The sequence below is a fragment of the Kogia breviceps genome, chromosome 9 (assembly GCF_026419965.1).
Source record: "Kogia breviceps isolate mKogBre1 chromosome 9, mKogBre1 haplotype 1, whole genome shotgun sequence".
NCBI lineage: Eukaryota > Metazoa > Chordata > Mammalia > Artiodactyla > Physeteridae > Kogia > Kogia breviceps.
In genome coordinates this window covers 69368443-69390930 of record NC_081318.1, presented here as the reverse complement: position 1 = coordinate 69390930, position 22488 = coordinate 69368443, and the positions used below count along the sequence as shown (strand labels likewise).

Below are 22488 nucleotides of genomic sequence, written 5' to 3'. Positions count from 1 at the left end.
TTAAGGAACCTCTACACTGTTTTCCTTAGTGGTACAACCATAGGTGTGTGGGTTTATTTCTGGGCTTTCTATCCTGTTCCATTGATCTATTATTTCTGTTTTTGTGCCAGTACCATACTGTTATGATTATTATAGCTTTATAGTTTAGTCTGTAGTAGCTAATTCCTCCAGCTCTGTCCTTCTTTCTCATGATTGCTTCGGCTATTCAGAGTCTTTTGTGTTACCATGCAAATTTTAAGATTTTTTTGTTCTAGATCTGCAAAAAATCCCTTTGGTAATTTGATAGGGATTGCACTGAATCTGTAGATTGCTTTGAGTAGCATAGTAATTTTGACAACATTGATTCTTCCAATCTAAGAACATGGCATATCTTTCCATCTCTTTGTGACATCTTTGATTTCTTTCATCAGTATCTTACAGTTTTCAGAGTGAGCTCATCAATGAATTCAGTAAAGTTGCAGGATACAAAATTAATACACAGGGCTTCCGTGGTGGCACAGTGGTTGGGGGCCCGCCTGCCGATGCAGGGGATGCGGGTTCGTGCCCCGCTCCGGGAGGATCCCGTGTGCTGTGGAGCGGCTGGGCCCGTGAGCCGTGGCCGCTGGGCTCGCGCATCCAGAGCCTGTGCTCCGCAGCGGGAGAGGCCGCAATGGTGAGAGGCCCGCCTACCGCAAAAAATAAATAAATAAATAAATAATTAATTAATACACAGGAATCTATTGCATTTCTATACACTAACAACGAAAGATCAGAAAGAGAAATTAAGGAAACAATTCCATTTACCATTGCATCAAAAAGAATAAAATACCTAGGAACGGATTGTTTTAAAATAGAGATGAAAAAAATCACTTAACAGATATTTGACTCTGTATTTGGAAATTTGACTTAAAGTAGAATTGACCATTGCTAGTAATCACTTGATCTCTGGGTGGTTGTGATCATGATGATCCACACTGAAGGTCAGAGTTCAGTCCTGGGTGGGGGTCAGGTAATAAGCTCTCCTGGGCCAAATGGATCCTTTATTATCTACTCAAGAGAAAGTTTGGTATTGATTTAAGTCCTATGTCTAAAGAATGAGTGAGTTCTGGAAGAAAACAGTTCTGATTATTTCTTGGGAAATGTTGACAAAGGTTTAAATTAAGTCGATGGCAGGTGGTGGACTACTTATTCCCTGACTGCCATGGTCTGAGGTGAAACTTGATCTGTTTCTGATGCTAGAGAAGGTGCTATGTGAAAGGCTTTTGTTTTGCTTAATTACCTGAAACTATCTGCCCTTGCAAATCTGTTCAATTAATTACTTTAAAATGAAGTTTGATAGGGTAGATTAAGGAAAGATGAGTATACCTAGGAATTAAAGTTTAGTACATAACCAAGTTTATCTCTGATCATATTAGGTTTCAGATAAATGGTATTACTCGAATTCTCCAGAATTAAAGTTTAGTGTGCAGTGGGGGCTTCTTATGCCTTTGTGCTGCATATTCAGGTTTAGGGATACTTTGTGGTAATAGCACAGTTTAGACAGGTTTTTCTAAAACCTATATTTCTATACTGAATAAACTATAGATTCTTTCCTCATAAAAGGAGATGGGAAGTATTCTACTATAAACATGTGAAATAGGGCTTCCCTGGGGGTACAGTGGTTGAGAGTCGGCCTGCCGATGCAGGGGACACGGGTTTGTGGCCCTGTCTGGGAAGATCCCACATGCCGCGGAGTGGCTGGGCCCGTGAGCCATGGCCGCTGAGTCTGCGCGTCCGGAGCCTGTGCTCCGGAATGGGAGAGGCCACAACAGTGAGAGGCCCGCATACTGCAAAAAAAAAAAAAAAAAAAAAAAAAAGTGAAATAGTCAAAATCTCATAATTGGCAATGATTAGCTTTGAAGACGTTATTCTGTAAACATTTATTAAGTAGTCTCTGAATAAAGATAACTCAGCTAACTGAAATTGTAATTACCTAGTCAGAGGATTTCTGTTGTAGAGTGTCATAATTAGCTTGAATGCAGATGCCTGAGGAGGGATGCATGTTAGTACCTGCTGTGTTGGTGGTTGATAAGCATTGTTCAATTTTGCTTTTAAAAGTAAACAGTAGAGGTGGGGTTCTTTATTCGTATTGTATGATTTGTATCTATGATGTTTTCCATGCGTTAATATGTGGAAATATTTGATAGATTGATTACCCTGAGAGGCACTGTGGTGCTGAGCTGTTAAGCTTCCATTTAGAGCTCATTATGCTAATTCCCATGGAAACAGTGTGTTTGATAACTTGGGAATTACGTTTTATAAAACAAACTTCTCAGATAGCTGTATTTTAGAGGCAACTCACTTTGTCCATACTTGGACAGCAGAGGTATTTTCACTTGTGACTCTTTTCTTTGGCTTTTTGTTCAGTAAGACTTAGGAAACTGGTAGCCACCTTGTGCTTTCAATTGTCTTTATGTTGTGTTACTTTCCAACTGATGTTTTAGCTTCCATAGGAAAGAACCTAATAATTTCTGCAATATACTAATCCTATAATGACATCTCAAAAATGAATGATCTCTGCTCTTGAAGTTAGTTTTCAGTAATCAAAATGAGGGTCCATAAATACACATCTTAGAAATTCTCTTTTAAAAAATACCAAAAACAGAACTTTGGACACTTGCAGATCTACCACATGGTATAATAAATAGAACATTACTGGTCACTGTGAAACTGTCCCTGCCTTGATCTTGTTTACTCCTCCCAGGTGGATAAACATTATTTTGAACTTTGTTTTCTTGCCCTTGTCTTCAGTTTTGTAGCATGTATCCCTAAAGAACATACTTGTTAGATTTTGTTGTTGTTGTTGAGGTATAATTCACACGTTCATATGATTTTAAACTGTTTTGTATATATATTTTTTGCCCAGTGTATTGGGGGAAATGTATTCACATTAATCTGTGCATCTATAATGCGTTCATGATTACTACTTCATATGTCACAATTTATCTGTTTACAGTTGGTGGACATTTGTTTTTAGTTTATGCTAATATGAACATTGCTAGCATGAACAGTGCTACTCATGTCTTCTGGTGCACATGTGCAAGAATTTCTCTAGTTAAGATGTGTGCATGTTACTAGCCTTACCAGATGATGCTGAATTATTTTCTAAATTTGTAACAATTTACAGTCACCAATAGTGTATTAACAACAGTTTGTTGCCTCACATTCTCACCATCACTTGACACTGTTAGACTTATTTTTTTCTAATCCAGACAGTGGAAAGTGCTTTCTCTTTGTGGTTTAAATTGGCATCTTACAAGTAGGTTGGGTGTTCTTCATATATTTATGGGCTTTATGTGTTCTCATTGAATTGCACATGTAAATCTTTTGCCCCCGATTCTAGTTCTCAAATAACCACTGGTTTGTTGGGGTTATTCTGGAAACAAATACTTTGCAAAGTATATGCTTTGTAACTATTATCTCCCTTTTAAAAATTTCTTTTTAAAATACTGTTTTGTGATGAGCAAGCATTTTTATTTCAATATGGCCAAAATTAATGTCTTTATGGCTCTTGATTTGTGTGGGATCTGAGAGAGTGAATATGGGTGACTTGGGTTCAGAATGTGGCAGTAGAAACAATGAAAAGTGGGCAGATTTGGGATATTTTTTTTTTTTTTTTTTGTGGTATGTGGGCCTCACTGTTGTGGCCTCTCCCATTGCGGAGAACAGGCTCCGGACGCTCAGGCTCAGCGGCCATGGCTTACGGGCCCAGCCGCTCCGCGGCATGTGGGATCTTCCCAGACCGGGGCACGAACCCGTGTCCCCTGCATCGGCAGGCGGATTCTCAACCACTGCGCCACCAGGGAAGCCCCAGATTTGGGATATTTTGAAGCTGATGTTTTGGGTAGGAAATACGAGAGGAGAAGAAATCAATGACCTTCAATGTTTTTGATAAGAACGACTAAAAGAATAGAGTAGACGTTTATGTAGATGGGAACATCTGTAGAGGAGCCAGTTAGGGGTGTGTGGTATAGGTGAAACCAGATATTTATAGTCCGGTTGTGTGTTTTGATCTGAATGGAGATGTTAAATAGGTATTGGGATATACAACTCCAGATTTAAGGAAAAATATCTGGGCTGGATTTATAGATTTGCAAAGTCTCGTATAAGATAGTATTTGAAACTATGGTACGTGAAGAGGTCACCTGTGGAATAAATGTAGCTAGGGAAGTCTGAGGTCCGAGTTCTGGAAATGCTTTCCATTTAGAAGGAGGATATAAGGATCTAGGATTTAAAGTGTGAGATGAGAGAGTTTGCTTGGTGATAATGGTTTCTGAAAACCAAGTGAACAAATGTCCTCAAGAAGATAAAGAGCTATCCATTGGATTTAGCAATGTGAGGGTCATTGTGAGCTTGAAATATTTATTTTGTGGCATTGTGGAGATAAAATCCTAATAAAAGTAGACTACAGAGCACATGGGCGGAGAGAAAAATTATAGAAAAGGAATAGTATAGTTTGGACAATTGTTTGAAAGAGTCTTATTTTAAACTGGTACTAACTGGCAGATGTATGATCAATGGAAGACTGACTTAATGATGGGAGATGTCACAAAATCCATGTACTCTAATGGAGACAATTCAGTAAAAGAATACAAAATTGAGGCAGGACAGAAGACTATTGCTATAGAGACCTACTTGAGAAGGAATGGATGCCAGTAAGTATGTGGAGATGTTGGATCTTAGAAAAGAGGTAGGACATTTTTTGTAGTTCTTAGAATGCTTTGCACTTACTGAGTATATTTAAATATATTGCATTTTTGTTAAATATATTCCTAAGTATTCTTTTTGAAGTTACTATAAATGAATTACTTTTGGATTGTTCCTTGCAAATATATAGAAATACAGTTATCTTTTATATATTAATCTTGTCCTCTGCATTCTTGCTAAACTAGTTTATTAGTTCTATTAGTATTTTTAGTGGATTCACTAGAATTATCTATGTTTAAGATTGTGTCATCTGCAAGTGAAGATAGTTTACTTTTCTTGGATGCCTTTATGAGATGCTCCTGCATAACTGCCCTGACGAGAACTTCCAGTACTTTTATTAAAAGTGACAACAGTGGACATCCTTGTTCCTGATGTTGAAGGGAAAACATTAAGTCATTACACCATTAAGTATGATGTCAGCTGTGGATTTTTTTTGTAGATTCCCTTGATCAGATTGAGCAAGTTCTCTTCTGTTAGTTTGTTGCATGCTTTTTTCATGAAGTGTTGGATATTGTCAGATACTTTTTCTGGGTCTATTGAGATGTTCATGTGTTTTTGTTCTTTATTTATTTTTTAACATATTTATTGGAGTATAACTGTTTTACAATGGTGTGTTAGTTTCTGCTTTACAACAAAGTGAATCAGTTACACCTATACATATGTTCCCATATCTCTTCCCTCTTGCGTCTCCCTCCCTCCCACCCTCCCTATCCCACCCCTCTAGGTGGTCACAAAGCACAGAGCTGATCTCCCTGTGCTATGTGGCTGCTTCCCTCTACCTATCTATTTTACCTTTGATAGTGTATTTATGTCCATGCCACTCTCTCACTTCGTCACAGCTTACCCTTCCTCCTCCCCATATCCTCAGGTCCGTGCTCTAGTAGGTCTTTTATTCCCGTCCTACCACTAATCTCTTCATAACATTTTTTTTCTTAGATTGCATATATATGTGTTAGCATATGGTATTTGTTTTTCTCCTTCTGACTTACTTCACTCTGTATGACAGACTCCAGGTCTATCCACCTCATCACAAATAACTCAGTTTCATTTCTTTTTATGGCTGAATAATATTCCATTGTATATATGTGCCACATCTTCTTTATCCATTCATCTGTTGATGGACACTTAGGTTGCTTCCATGTCCTGGCTATCGTAAATAGAGCTGCAATGAACATTTTGGTACATGACTCTTTTTGAATTATGGTTTTCTCAGGGTATATGCCCAGGAGTGGGATTGCTGGGTCGTATGGTAGTTCTATTTGTAGTTTGCTAAGGAACCCCCATACTGTTCTCCATAGTGGCTGTATCAATTTACATTCCCACCAGCAGTGCAAGAGTGTTCCCTTTTCTCCACACCCTCTCCAGCATTTATTGTTTCTAGATTTTTTGATGATGGCCAATCTGACTGGTGTGAGATGATATCTCATTGTAGTTTTGATTTGCATTTCTCTAATGATTAATCATGTTGAGCATTCTTTCATGTGTTTGTTGGCGATCTGTATATCTTCTTTGGAGAAATGTCTATTTAGTTCTTCTGCCCATTTTTGGATTGGATTGTTTGTTTTTTTGTTACTGAGCTGCATGAGTTGCTTATAAATTTTGGAGATTAATCCTTTCTTAGTTGCTTCATTTGCAAATATTTTCTCCCATTCTGAGGGTTGTCTTTTGTTCTTGTTTTGGTTTCCTTTGTTGTGCAAAAGATTTTAAGTTTCATTAGGTCCTATTTGTTTATTTTTGTTTTTATTTCCATTTCCCTAGGAGGTGGGTCAAAAAGGAACTTGCTGTGATTTATGTCATAGAGTGTTCTGCCTATGTTTTCCTCTACGAGTTTGATAGTGTCTGGCCTTACATTTAGGTCTTTAACCCATTTTGAGTTTATTTTTGTGTGTGGTGTTAGGGAGTTTTCTAATTTCATACTTTTACATGTAGCTGTCCAGTTTTCCCAGCACCACTTATTGAAGAGGCTGTCTTTTCTCCACTGTATATCTTTCCCTCCTTTATCAAAGATAAGGTGACCATATGTGTGTGGGTTTATCTCTGGGCTTTCTATTCTGTTCTATTGATCTATATTTCTGTTTTTGTGCCAGTACCATATTGTCTTGATTACTGAAGCTTTGTAGTAGAGTCTGAAGTCAGGGAACTTGATTCCTCCAGCTCCATTTTTCATTCTCCAGATTGCTTTGGCTCTTCGGGGTCTTCTGTGTTTCCATACAAATTGTGAAATTTTTTGTTCTAGTTCTGTAAAAAATGCTAGTGGTAGTTTGTTAGGGATCACATTGAATCTGTAGATTGCTTTGGGTAGTAGAGTCATTTTCACAATGTTGATTCTTCCAATCCAAGAACATGGTCTATTTCTCCACCTATTTGTATCATCTTTAATTTCTTTCATCAGTGTCTTATAGTTTTCTGCATATAGGTTTTTTCTCTCCTTAGGTAGGCTTATTCCTAGATATTTTATTCTTTTTGTTGCAATGGTAAATGGGAGTGTTAATTTCACTCTCAGTTTTTTCATCATTAGTGTATAAGAATGTCAGAGATTTCTGTGCATTAATTTTGTATCCTGCTACTTTACCAAGTTCATTGATTAGCTCTAGTAGTTTTCTGGTAGCATCCTTAGGATTCTCTATGTATAATGTCATCTGCAAACAGTGACAGCTTTACTTCTTCTCCAATTTGGATTCCTTTTATTTCTTTTTCTTCTTTGATTGTTGTGGCTAGAACTTCCAAAACTATGTTGAATAAGAGTGGTGAGAGTGGGCAACCTTGTCTTTTTCCTGATCTTAGTGGAAATGGTTTCAATTTTTCACCATTGAGAACGATGCTGGCTGTGGGTTTGTCATATATGGCCCGTATTATGTTGAGGAAAGTTCCCTCTATGCCTACTTTCTGGAGGGTTTTTATCATAAATGGGTGTTGAATTTTGTCAAAAGCTTTCTCTGCATCTATTGAGATGATCATATGGTTTTTCTCCTTCAGTTTGTTGATATGGTGTATCACGTTGATTGATTTGCGTATATTGAAGAATCCTTGCATTCCTGGAATAAACCCCACTTGATCATAGTGTATGATCCTTTTAATGTGCTGTTGGATTCTGTTTGCTAGTATTTTGTTGAGGATTTTTGCATCTGTGTCCATCAGTGATATTGGCCTGTAGTTTTCTTTCTTTGTGATGTCTTTTTCTGGTTTTGGTATCAGGGTTATGGTGGCCTCATAGAATGAGTTTGGGAGTGTTCCTCCCTCTGCTATCTTCTGGAAGAGTTTGAGAAGGATAGGTGTTAGCTTTTCTCTAAATGTTTGTTAGAATTTGCCTGTGAAGCCATATGATCCTGGGCTTTTGTTGGAAGATTTTTAATCAGAGTTTCAATTTCAGTGCTTGTGATTGGTCTGTTCCTATTTCTATTTCTTCCTGGTTCATTCTTGGCAGGTTGTGCATTTCTAAGAATTTGTCCATTTCTTCCAGGTTGTCCATTTTATTGGCATACAGTTGCTTGTAGTAATCTCTAATAATCTTTTGTATTTCTGCAGTGTCAGTTGTTACATCTCCTTTTTCATTTCTAATTCTATTGATTTGAGTCTTCTCCCTTTTATTCTTGATGAGTCTGGCTAATGGTTTATCAATTTTATTTATCTTCTCAAAGAACCAGCTTTTACTTTTATTGATCTTTGCTATTGTTTCCTTCATTTCTTTTTCATTTATTTCTGATCTGATCTTTATGATTTCTTTCCTTCTGCTGAATTTGGGGTTATTTTGTTCTTTCTCTAATTGCTTTAGGTGCAAAGTTAGGTTGTTTATTCGAGATGTTTCCTGTTTCTTAAGGTAAGCCTGTATTGCTATAAACTTCCCTCTTAGAGCTGCTTTTGCTGCATCCCATAGGTTTTGGGTCATCGTGTCTCCATTGTCATTTGTTTCTAAGTATTTTTTGATTTCTTCAGTGATCACTTCGTTATTAAGTAGTGTATTGTTTAGCCTCCATGTGTTTGTATTTTTTACAAATCTTTTCCTGTAATTGATATCTACTCTCATAGTGTTGTGGTCAGAAAAGATATTTGATATGATTTCAATTTTCTTAAATTTGCCAAGGCTAGATTTGTGACCCAGTATATGATCTATCCTGGAGAATGTTCCATGAGCACTTGAGAAAAATGTGTATTCTGTTGTTTTTGGATGGAATGTCCTATAAATATCAATTAAGTCCATCTTTTGTAATGTATCATTTAAAGCTTGTGTTTCCTTATTTATTTTCATTCTGGATGATCTGTCCATTGGTGAAAGTGGGGTGTTAAAGTTCCCTGCTATGATTGTGTTACTGTTGATTTCCCCTTCCATGGCTTTTAGTATTTGACTTATGTATTGAGGTGCTCCTATGTTAGAGGCATAAATATTTACAATTGTTATATCTTCTTCATGGATCGATCCCTTGATCATTATGTAGTGTCCCTCTTTGTCTCTTGTAATAGTTTTTATTTTAAAGTCTATTTTGTCCGATATGAGAATTGCTACTCCAGCTTTCTTTTGATTTCCATTTGCATGGAATATCTTTTTCCATCCCCTCACTTTCAGTCTGTATGTGTCCCTAGGTCTGAAGTGGGTCTCTTGTAGACAGCATATATATGGGTCTTGTTTGTGTATCCATTCAGCCAGCCTATGTCTTTTGGTGGGAACATTTAATCCATTTACATTTAAGGTAATTATCGATATGTATGTTCCTATTACCATTTAATTAATTGTTTCGGGTTTGTTCTTGGAGGTCTTTTCCTTCTCTTGTGTTTCTTGCCTAGAGAAGTTCCTTTAGCATTTGTTGTAGAGCTGGTTTGGTGGTGCTGAACTCTCTCAGCTTTTGCTTGTCTGTAAAGGTTTTAATTTCTCCATCAAATCTGAATGAGATCCTTGCTGGGTAGAGTAATCTTGGTTGTAGGTTTTTTTCCTTCATCACTTTAAATATGTCCTGCCACTCCCTTCTGGCTTGTAGAGTTTCCGCTGAAAGATCAGATGTTAACCTTATGGGGATGCCCTTGTATGTTATTTGTTGTTTTTCCCTTGCTGCTTTTAATATGTTTTCTTTGTTTTTAATTTTTGACAGTTTGATTATGTTGTGTCTTGGCGTGTTCCTCCTTGGATTTATCCTGTATAGGACTCTCTGTGCTTCCTGGACTTGATTGACTATTTCCTTTTCTATATTAGGGAAGTTTTCAACTATAATCTCTTCAAATATTTTCTCAGTCCCTTTCTTTTTCTCTTCTTCTTCTGGGACCCCTATAATTCGAATGGTCTTGTGTTTAATGTTGTCCCAGAGGTCTCTGAGACTGTCCTCAGTTCTTTTCATTTTTTTTTTCTTTATTCTGCTCTGCAGTAGTTATTTCTACTGTTTTATCTTCCAGATCACTTATCTGTTCTTCTGCCTCAGTTATTCTGCTATTGATCCCATCTAGAGTATTTTTAATTTCATTTATTGTATTGCTCATCATTGCTTGCTTCCTCTTTATTTCTTCTAGGTCCTTGTTAACTGTTTCTTGCAATTTGTCTATTCTATTTCCAAGATTTTGAATCATCTTTACTATCATTGTTCTGAATTCTTTTTCAGGTAGACTGCCTATTTCCTCTTCATTTGTTAGGTCTGGTGTGTTTTTACCTTGCTCCTTCATCTGCTGTGTGTTTTTCTGTCTTTTCATTTTGCTTATCTTACTGTGTTTGGGGTCTCCTTTTTGCAGGCTGCAGGTTCGTAGTTCCCGTTGTTTTTGGTGACTGTCCCCAGTGTCTAAGGTTGGTTCAGTGGGTTGAGTAGGTTTCCTGGTTGGGGGGACTAGTGCCTGTGTTCTGGTGTATGAGGCTGGATCTTGTCTTTCTGGTGGGCAGGTCCACGTCTGGTGGTGTGTTTGGGGATGTTGGTAGCCTTATTATGATTTTAGGCAACCTCTCTGCTAATGGATGGGGTTGTAGCCCTGTCTTGCTATTTTTTGGGCATAGGGTGTCCACTATACGTTGCTGGTCCTTGAATGAAGCTGGGTCTTGGTGTTGAGATGGAGATCTCTGGGAGATTTTCGCCATTTGATATTGCGTGGAGCTCGGAGGTCTCTCGTGGCCCTGTGTCCTGAGGTTGGTTCTCCCACCTCAGAGACACAGCCCTGACACCTGGCTGGAGCGCCAAGAGCCTTTAATCCACACGGCTCAAAATAAAAGGGAGAAAAAATGGAAAGGAAAGAAAGGAAGGAAGGGAGGAAGAAAGGAATGAAGGAAGGGAGGAAGAATGGAAAGAAGGGAGGAAGGAAGGAAGAAGACAAAGGATAAAATATAGTTATTAAAATAAATAATTATTAAGAAAAATTTTATAAAAAAATACGGGTCTGTCAGAACCCTAGGACAAATGGTGAAAGCAAAGCTATACAGACAAAATCTCACACAGCAGCACACACATACACACTCAGAAAAAGTAAAAAAGGGGAAAATAGTAATATACCTTGCTCCCTAAGTCCACCTCCTCAACTTGGGATATTTTGCTGTCTATTCAGGTTTTCTACAGATGCAGGGCATTTTTAGTTGATTGTGGAGCTTTAATCCACTGCTTCTGAGGCTGCTGGGAGAGACCTCCCCCTCTCCTCTTTGTTCGCACAGCTCCTGGCGTTCAGCTTTGGACTTGGCCCCGCCTCTGCGTGTAGGTCGTCCGAGGGCGTCTGCCCTTCGCTCAGACAGGATGGGGTTAAAGGAGCAGGTGATTCGGGGGCTCTGGCAAAGGCTGGGGGGAGGGAGGGGCACGGATGCCGGGCGAGTCTGTGGTGGCAGAGGCCGGCGTGATGCTGCACCAGCCTGAGGTGTGCCGCTCTGTGCGTTCTCCCGGGGAAGCTGTCCCTGGATCCTGGGACCCCCGCAGTGGCGGTCTGCAAAAGCTCCCAGGAGGGGAGCTGTGGAGAGTGACCTGTGCTCGCACACAGGCCTCTTGGTGGCGGTAGCAGCAACCCTAGCGTCCCACACCCATCTCTGGTGTCCGCGCTGACAGCCGCAGCTCGCCCCATCTCTGGAGTCCTTTACGCCGTGCGTTTAATCCCTTCTCCTCGTGCCCCAGGGAGCAAAGAGGCAAGAAAAAGTCTCCTGTCTCTTTGGCAGCTCTGCGCCCGTTTCTGGAGCTCCTTTATGAGGTGCGCTTAATCCCCTCCTCTTGCACCTGGAAACAAAGAGGTAAGAAAAAGTCTCTTGTCTCTTCGGCAACTCTGTGCCCGTCTCTGTTCTTTATTAATATGGTGTAATACATTGATTTTTTTTTTGGTATGTTAAATTAATTTTGCTTTCTTGGGATAAATCCCACTTGGTCATGGTGCACAGTACTACTTACATGTTGCCAAATTTGGTTTGTTATCTTGAAGATTTTTGTGTTTATATTTTTCAGGAGTATTGATCTGTAGTTTGGTTTTTCATGATGTCTCTGGTTTTGGTAATATTGGTCTTAAAGAGTGAGTTGGGAAGTGTTCCCTCCTATTTTTTTTTGAAATAGTGTGAGGAACTGGTATTGAAAAAAATACTTTCATTATAATTAACCAGTGAAGCCATCTGGGCCTGGGCTTTTCTTCATGGGAAATTTAAAAATGCCTAATTTTCATAAAGGTCTATTCAGATTTTCTATCTTTTAATAAGTTTTGATTGTGTCTTTCTAGAAAAATGTAATTTTATCTGTTACCTAATTTGTTATAATATGCTTGCAGTTTTCTTATTCCTTATTTCTCTAAGGTTAGTGGAAATGTCACCCCTTTCATTCCTGATATATTACTTATTTGTGTCTTATAAACCTTTAGTTAAACTAGGAAAAAAACTGTTTAATCTTTTTCAAAGAACCAACTTTTGGTTTTGGATTTTTTCTATTCTTCTATTTTCTGCTCTTAAGTTTATTATTACGCCTTCATTAGCTTAAGTCTTTCTCTTTTTTCAGTTTCTTGAGGTGGAAGGTTAGGGTTTTGATTTTGAAAATGTCCTTTTATATATACACAATTCTAGCTATAAATCTCTGTTAGGACTGCTTTAACTGCATTCTCAAGTTACTTTACATTTTGTATGTTATTGATCTCAAAGTATCATTTCCATAGTGATTTCTTCTTGGATTCATTTAGTAGTGTGTTATTCAATTGCTATGTTTTTTTGTTTGTTTTTTGCTTTTTAAAATTTATTTTTGGCTGCGTTTTGGGTCTTCACTGCTGTGCATGGGATCTTTCTAGTTGCGGCAAATGGGGGCTACTCTTAGCTGCGGTGTGCAGGCTTCTCATTGCGGTGGCCTCTCGTTGTGGAGCATGGGCTCTAGGCATACGGGCTTCAGTAGTTGTGGCTTGCAGGCTGTAGAGCGCAGGCTCAGTAGTTGTGGCACACGCGCTTAGTTGACCTGAGGCATGTGGGATCCTCCTGGACCGGGGCTGGAACCTGTGTCCCTTGCATTGGCAGACGCTTTCTTAACCACTGCACCACCAGGGAAGCCCAGTTGCTATGTTCTTAATTCTCACATTTCTTTTTGTTTCTCTAAAACATTTTTTGAGGTATAATTGACATACAACATACTGGATTCAGGTGTACAATATGTTTCAACATTTGTATACATTGAGAAATTACCACAATAAGTCTGTATCTGTCACCATACATAGTTACAGAATTTCTTCTGAAGAGACTTAAGATCTATTCTCTCAGCAACTTTCCGATATGCAGTATAGTATTAACTATATTACATCCCCATGACGTATTTCATAACTGGAAGTTTGTACCCTTTAACTTCCTTCACACATCTTACCCACGTCCCCCATCAAGCTGTTCTCTTTATCTATGAGCTATTTCTGTCTTTTGTTTTGTTTTAAGTTCCACATAAGTGGGATCATACAGTATTTGTCTTTCTGATTAATTTCACTTAGCATGATGCCCTTGAGGTCTTCACATGTCCTGAAGATGACCATTTAGGTTTCCATGTCTTGGCTATTGTAAATCATGCTGCAGTGAATATGGGGGTGGGTATCTTTGAGTTCGAGTTTTTGTTTGCTTCAGGTAAATAACCAGAAGTAGAATCTCTGCGTCATTTTGTAGCTCTTTCTTTAACTTTTTGAGGAACCTCCATACTGTTATCCACAGTGGATGCACCACTGTTTTCTCATTTCACTCTTAAGATCAGAGAACATACTTAGTATGACTTTAATCCTTTAAAATTTATTGTGTCTTGTTTTATGGCCAAACATATGGTCTGACCTGGAGAATTCTCCATGTATACTTGAGGAGAACATAGACTTTTGTTGGTGGAGTATTCAATAGATATGTTAGATATAGTTGGTTTATAGTGCTTTTCAAGTCTTATTTCCATGGTCATCTTCTGCCTAGTTGTTCTACTCATTATTGAAAGTGGGGTGTTGATATCTCCAACTGGTAGATTATTTATTTCTCTTTTAAATCCTACCAGTTTTTGCTTCATGTATTTGGGAAACTGTTAGATAATTTTTTTTTTTTTTTTTTTTTTTCTGTATGCGGGCCTCTCACAGCTGTGGCCTCTCCCGTTGCGGAGCACAGGCTCTGGACACGCAGGCTCAGTGGCCATGGCTCACGGGCCCAGCCGCTCCACGGCACATGGGACCTCCCTGGACCGGGGCATGAACCTGCATCCCCTGCATCGGCTGGCGGACTCTCGAGCGCTGCACCACCAGGGAAGCCCCATAGATGAATTTTTGTATCTTATTGAATTGACCTTTTAAAAATTATAAGATGGCTTTATTTTTTAACATTTTTGGATTCTTTCTGATATAGCTACTCAAGCTTTCTTACAGGTTGCTGTTAGCTTGATATATATCCTTTTTCATCCTTCTGTATTCAGTGTATTTGGATCTTTGAGTCTCAAATGTGTGTCAACTGTAGACAGCATACAGTTGGGTTTTTAATCCAATTTGACAATGTGAGTTTGGATTGTTTAATCCACTGAAAATTAATGTTATTGATATACATTGGCTGTTTCATGTGTGTCTCTTTTCTCATTACTGCTTACTTTCATATCAAATGAATATTTTCTATGGAATATTTGTTTATTTTCTCACTTTTACTTTTTATTTTCTTAGTGTCTACTCTAGGGCTTTCAGTATACATCTTAACATAATTCAGATATATGCTAACTAAAATTTAGGGAGGTACAGAAATATTACTCTTAAATAGGTCTATTCCCTTTTCTGCCTTTTTGTGCTATTAGTGTTAGGTGCATGTATGTTAGAAACCCAGTAATCCATTGTTGTTATCACTTCATCTTATTTTACACCAGTTATAGAAGTTGAGAAGAAAGGTGAGCTGTATTTATACCGAACGTCATATTAACTTTCTTGTTTTCCATTTTCAGTTTTCATTTGTTACTGTAGATTCAAGTTATCTGTTAGTTTCTTCCTGTGATACACCTTTACTCATCTTTTCCTTGTCACAATATGTTGTTTTTGTCAAATATATATTTCAATATTATAGGTTGATCAGTTAACTTATTTTATGCATTCCTTTTTAAACCTCTTAACATAAGAGAGGAGAAAAAGGCATTTATAACTTTATTTTTTTTTAATGATTCGTGCTCTTTTTTCATGTTGATTTGAATTATTGTCTAGGGTTGCTTTCTTTGAGCTTAAAGATTTTCAGTGTTCATAGGGTGAATCAGCTAGCCACAAATTCTGCTTGTTTGCTCAGAATCTTTATTTTGATCTGATCTTTGTAAATGCTCATTTTGCTGGACTTAACCTTTAACAGGTTTTTATTTTGAGCAGTTACCATATCACTCACTTGCCTTCTGGCTTCCATTGTTTCTGATTAGAATCAGTTGTTAATCTTATTGGTGTTCCTTTGTTAATGATAAAACATTTTTCTTTGGCTGCTTTCAAGTTTTTTCCTGTGATTTTGGCTTTCACATTTTTACTATGATGTGTCTGGATATGAATTTCTTTGTGTGTATTCTGCTTTGAGTATACTGAGCTCCTTGAGTGTGCAGATGGCTTTTCCTGGGAAATTTTCAGTCATAATTTTTTTTTTTTTTTTTTTTGCGGTACGTGGGCCTCTGACCGTTGCAGTCTCTCCCACTGCAGAGCACAGGCTCCGGACGCGCAGCCTCAGCGGCCATGGCTCATGGACCTAGCCGCTCTGTGGCATGTGGGATCTTCCCGGACCGGGGCACGAACCCATGTCCCCTGCGTCGGTAGGTGGACTCTCAACCACTGTGCCACCAGGGAAGCCCAGTCATAATTTTTTGAATATATTTTTTAAAATTTTATTTATTTATTTATTTATTTTTGGGTCTTCGTTTCTGTGAGAGGGCTTTCTCTTGTTGCAGCGAGTGGGGACCACTCTTCATCGCAGTGCACGGGCCTCTCACTGTTGTGGCCTCTTTTTGCGGAGCACAAGCTGCAGACGCGCAGGCTCAGTAGTGTGGCTCACGGGCCTAGTTGCTCCATGGCATGTGGGACCTTACCAGACCAGGGCTCGAACCCGTGTCCCCTGCATTAGCAGGCATATTCTCAAACACTGTGCCACCAGAGAAGCCCTGAATATTTTTTCTGCTCCTTTTTTGCCTTCATTTTCCCTCTGGTACTCCTATTACAAAAATGTCTAATGATGTCCTACATTTCTCTGTGACTCTGTTCATTTTTCTTTGTGTAATCTATTGATCTGACTTTAAGTTCAGTTATTCTCCTGTTGAAATCTATTGTTGAACTCCGCTAGTGAATTTTTCATTTTAGCTATTTTGCACTTCTAAAATTACTACTCAGTTTTTAAAAATATGTATTTCTAATATTGATAATACTAATGGTCATCATACTTTATTTCTTTATGTATGATATCCTTTTCTTTGAACATATTTATCATACCTGATTTGAAGTCTTACCTGATAAGTGTGACACTTGGGCCCTCTCACAGGCAGTTTCTGTTGCCTGCTTTTTTTTTTTTTTCTTTCATTGTATAGATCACACCTTCCTGTTTGGATGCATGTCTTTCCATTTTTTTGTTGTTGTTGAAAAATGCATATTTTGATCATGTATTTTGTCAGTTCCAAGTACCTCCCCAAGGCTTATTATTTTCTTGGCTACTAACATAGACCAGCAAAGTCACAGTCTTATTCCTGTACAGGGCAAAACCTCTGAAGTCACTTCAGAGGGTGCAGTTCTAGACAAGTGTTCAGTCACCATGGAATGACAGTTGTTTTAGCAGGGTTCTCTTCTTCTGTATTTCCCCGATCTCTGTTATACTGTCTGCCTTTGACACCCAGCTAATAAGCTCCATTCATTGGCTGCTGACTGCTCTTTTTTTGGAACAATGCCGAATACATAAAGTACCCTACAGTTTGATCCAAGTAAATTCTGGTCCCTTATCAGGGGTAGTTTGTAAAGCCAGTATTGGATGTTTGCTCTGATTCTGGGGGTGGGTGGGTGATTCTTGTTAGCTGTCTCTTGTTCTGGTTGTCTCTGGTAAACTAGCTTCCCTATGGTTCAACTTTTTGCTCTCATGAAGCTCTCACCTTCCTCTTAATTGCTTACCATGATCTCCATTTCTTTTAAGAGTGTGTTTACCCTTAAACTTCTTCACACTTCTAATTAAGCAAGTTCCCTTGGGGAGAGCTTAGTAGCTGTCTTTCTCCCTGTGAAAAATCACCATGCTACTGCTTTGGAGCTATAGGTGGGCATGTTGTTTGAGTGACACCACTACTTCATGAGCAGGGTGCTGCCTGGAGGCATTAGTCTCATCTTCTTTTTGTCTCTCCTGGCACAGAACCTCTGCCCTGTGTGTGACTGGGCCAAACGTGATCAGGGCCCCAATATTCTCTACCTACCATGCCTGGGGTGGGTCTTCCACTCTATTGGGTAGAGGCTATGTGGGTGAAAGGCGTCTACAACCACTTGGCCATACTTGCTGGTAACTGAGCCTTTGTGACATGGAGTTGAGTGGGATGGGAAATGCTGGCACTCTGCCCTTCCCACTGGGAACTGGTGGGAGAGAGAACCCTTTCTTTTTGGCCATACCTACACTGAGTGGAACTTAAGTCACATTGAACTGGGTGTTGTGGAATGACGGATAAAAAACAGATGACGGTTCCAGTACCACAGACTCTGTTCTTTTCGAGGTTTAAGAGATATTCTTAAATGTTAATTTGTTGAATGCCCTTAGGACAATTTTCAAAGGCTTTAAATGGTTGTTTTTTATAAATGCTTTTTTCTAGTTGCAGAGAGTCTGCACAGGTCTTCATGGAGACATTTTGTATATCTCATGTTCTTTTAAATTTTTATGTCATTGTTTGGCATAGAATTAACTGTAAGTAGTTAATTAACTATAAGTAATAGAACTATATTTTTTTCCCTTAAAAAGCACTATGACGTGTGTGCATGTGTGTTCCTTTCCTGTCTTCTAACCTCTCCTGGTAGGTGCTAGGCGTGACAAGTTGGGCTTGCTCTTTTTTTTTTTTAATTGGAGTATAGTTGATTTACAATGTTGTGTTAGTTTCAGGTGTACTGCAAAGTGAATCAGTTATACATATACATATATCCACTCTTTTTTAGATTCTTTTCCCATATCGGCCATTACGGAGTATTGAGTAGAGTTCCCTGTCTTCTACAGTACGTCCTTACTAGTTATTTTATATACAGTAGTGTCTATATGTTAATCCCAACCTCCCAGTTTATCCCTCCCCTGCCTACCCCCTGGTAACCATAGGTTTCTTTTCTACATCTGTAACTCTATTTCTGTTTCATAGCTAAATTCATTTGTACCCTTATTTTTAGATTCCACATATAAGTGATACCATCTGATATTTGTCTTACTCTGTCTGACTTATTTTACTCAGTATGACAATCTCTAGGTCCATCCATGTTGCTGCAAATGGCATTACTTCATTCTTTTTTTATGGCTGAGTAATATTCTATTGTATATATGTGCCACATCTTTATCCATTCCTCTGTTGATGGACATTTATGTTGCTTCCATGTCCTGGCTATTGTAAATAGTGCTACAATGAACATTGGGGTGCATGTATCTTTTTGAATTATCGTTTTCTCTGGATACATACCCAGGAGTGGGATTGCTGGATCACCTAATCAATGACAAAGGAGGCAAAGATATACAATGGAGAAAAGACAGTCTCTTCAATAAGTGGTGCTGGGAAAAATGGACAGCTACATGTAAAAGAATGAAATTTGTACACTCTGTAACACCATACACAAAAATAAATTCAAAAGGATTAAAGACCTAAATGTAAGGCCAGACACTATCAAACTCTTAGAGGAAAACATAGGCAGAACACTCTATGACATAAATCACAGCAAGATCCTTTTTGACCCACCTCCTAGAGAAATGGAAATAAAAACAAAAATAAACAAATGGGACCTAATGAAATTTAAAAGCTTTTGCACAGCAAAGGAAACCATAAACAAGACGAAAAGACAACTCTCAAAATGGGAGAAAATATTTGCAAATGAAGCAACTGACAAAGGATTAATCTCCAAAATATACAACTCATGCAGCTCAATATCAAAAAAAACAAATAGACATTTCTCCAAAGAAGATATACAGATGGCCAAAAGGCACATGAAAAGATGCTCAACATCACTAATCATTAGAGAAATGCAAATAAAAACTATAATGAGGTATCACCTCACACTGGTCAGAATGGCCATCATCAAAAATTCTACAAACAGGGCTTCCCTGGTGGCACAGTGGTTGAGAGTCTGCCTGCCGATGCAGGAGACACGGGCTCGTGCCCCGGTCCAGGAAGATCCCACATGCTGCGGAGCGGCTGGGCCCGTGAGCCATGGCCACTGAGCCTGCGTGTCCGGAGCCTGTGCTCCACAACGGGAGAGGCCACAACAGTGAGAGGCCTGTGTAGTGCAAAAAAAGAAAAAAAAAGAAAGAAAAAATCTACAAACAATAAATGCTGGAGAGGGTGCGGAGAAAAGGGAACCCTCCTGCACTGTTGGTGGGAATGTAAACTGGTACAGCCACTATGGAGAACAGTATGGGGGTTCCTTAAAAAACAAACTAGAACTACCATACGGGCTTGCTCTTTATCTACCTTTCACCTACTTGGACTTTACTCCTTCCCTATCACCACTGGCTGTCTCTTCACTTTTGCTATTATGCCTAGGCTCCAAGTCTCTGCTTGAGTTGCTGGAAATGGTGACACAATTTGTACAGTCTACTTGGCTCTCACATTAGCTTTGATTTTCAGCCAGTCACTTGGCTTTTGTAAACTCGTTTATGGACTGTCCTCCTCAGATGTTGGTCTCCTTGAGACCAAATGTGTTCTTAGCTATTAATGTTATATGCTGCAATTACATGAAAGATACGACACTTTATAGTCAATATAAGACAGCTAGGTTAAGGCATACCCTAGGAAGTTTATTTTAAGGCAACTTCACCAAGGTAGCTGTCTGGTAATGACCTTCAAGACTGTATTACAGTGGAACTTATTAAAGGTTAAGGGAAAAGCTGTCAGATAAGGTGTCTTTTTAAAGTTTAGTTGCATCTGTTAATGAGACAGAGCTTTCATAAGAGCAATTGAAATCAATGGATATTAGCCTCAGGGAGCGTTGCATTAATGCTATGTTTGAAGGGAGCTGTTTTTCTGCAGGAATTAGAGCAAGACATATATTCATTGTCACTGGCTGATGGCTGAGCTCATTTTGGGCATCTTAGGGAATATGTCTTGTCCCTTAATGATGTAATGTGGAAATTAAATACTTGAAGGCACACTAACAAGTAAATTTTCACGTATAATCTGTTTCAGTTCTTTGACAATAGTCTCCTTCCCATCTTCAGGGAATACTCAATTGTATCTTAGCATCCTTTTTTCGTATTTGACTTCAATGGCCTGTGATGAAGAGGATTTTGGATCCATAATGAAAAATTATTTCTGTCTCTAATATATGGAACTGTAGTGGTATGAGATTGGTTTTTGAGTGGAAATGATTTGATTTATGAACAAAATTAAGACTTGTTTAAATATGTTCTTGTGGTAGCTTGTTGAAGGTGTAAGATCTGTTTGAAAACAAAGATACAGAGTTCAGAATTTGACTTTCAGATATTTTCTAAGTGAAATAAATGTGTCATTTGCCTCTCTGTTTATCCTTTAGGCTGCAGGAGCAATCCGACCTCTTGTATCTACTGTCATCAGTCCATCTGTAGATGGCTGTTTAGACCACTCACTGGAACGTGCGAGACACAGGGCAAGTGAAATGCCACAGGCCTTTCTATTTGATGTGATCTATGAAGCGTATCAGCAGGTAAGAATCTTGGCTTTTTGACAATCTGCTGTGTTGAGGGTCTTTAAGAACCACCCCCATATTTGGAGATTAGCTAGAAGAACTCATGGAACTGAGTACATAGTTGGACTCTAGGCTAAAATTGATTAGAGTGAAGTTGGGTGATAAGAGAAAAAGACCCAGGCAGAGGCTGGAGGAATCCATGTGTAATCTTCCTCATGATCTGTCTCCTTCAGTGTCGCACAAAGTACACCTTCCGTCCAGCAATGAAAAGGCAGCAGCTTGGGTGTGATGTTTCTTTTCAGGGAAGCCCATTAGAGATTTGATGTCTAAGGTATTGTGTTGGTCACATAGATACCCTCTGCCTTGCACACAAACTTCAGACTCCCAGGAGAAAAGCCGGTGTTCAACATAAACCATATTGTTTATGTGAACATCTAGGCACAGTGAGCCACTCTTATCAGTTAACTAACTGTTCACTGGAAACACTCCAAAAGCCAAGTTCCCAGACACTGGCCAAGGGCCCACCTGGTGATCAGATCTACTGCTCAGGCCTGCAATCTCGGGCCTAATGTAGTAAACATTTTGCACAGCTGTATAGATATTTTGTTAAAATTTTAAAGGTAAGTGATTTCAAAATATCAAATCATTCGTTTAGAGTATACTGGATTGTCTTTGTTTTCATGTTTTGGAAACATTTTTGTACCTGTAAATTTTACTGCTATTCATTTTTGTGTTTATTTATTAAATAGTTATTAAATATCAGGTATTGTGCTTGTCAGAAACTTCCCAATGAAATAAGATCACTTACAACAACTAAGGCAGTGCTTGGCTGATGTTAGACAATCAGTAAATAGAGATAGATGGACTTTAAAGAATATGAGATAATGGTAACATAAATATTGACATTTTGTAATAAAAGAATACCGCATTTTGGATAGAAAGTTAATCACAGTGAATCAATCTTGACTATCAATTACTGTTTTAAATATTGAGAATGTAAATCGTAATCAGTTTTCATGGCATGAATAGTCGTCAGTGGTTTGTTGTTTTCTTAAAACTCGTTATACAGAAATTTACCTGTATTTGGTCATTAATCAATATTACCCTATCAATAATCCTAAAAAGCCTAAATCTTGCTATATATTTCTAATATTTTTTTAAGATTAATGAAATAATTTGTTCATCTTTATATAAGCATTTACATTAAGAAGAATAAATATGATAGCTCTATTTTAGAAAATTTAATACAAACTTATGATCCTCACATTAGAGTAGCGTGTTTCAGTGGTTTTTGGTAGAGAAATAAACCCTAATGCACTGAGGCAATAGTTCTCAAATTATGGTTCCCAGACCAGCAGCATAAATAAGCATGTTTTGGAACTTGTTAAAATGCAAATTCTGCACTTCCACCTCAGACTTAGTTACTTAGAAACTCTGGGAATAGGGCCCACCCATTTGTGTTTTAGCAAGCAAGCTGGCCACGTGATCCTGACTGACACTGAATTTTGGGAACCAACACCCTAAGGTATCCGTTGTATGTGATAA

At 38.5% G+C, this 22488-nt stretch overlaps 1 protein-coding gene across 4 annotated transcripts in view; it reads left to right on the top strand.

The window, feature by feature from the left end:
- Positions 1-22488, top strand: part of CRPPA (CDP-L-ribitol pyrophosphorylase A) — a 327279-nt gene that overhangs the window by 20480 nt on the left and 284311 nt on the right. For all 4 annotated transcript variants that reach the window (XM_059074968.2, XM_067042599.1, XM_067042597.1 and 1 more), the window contains exon 3: positions 20812-20961. In XM_059074968.2, the coding sequence (XP_058930951.1) occupies positions 20812-20961 (150 nt within the window). The remainder of the gene's footprint in view (positions 1-20811; positions 20962-22488) is intronic.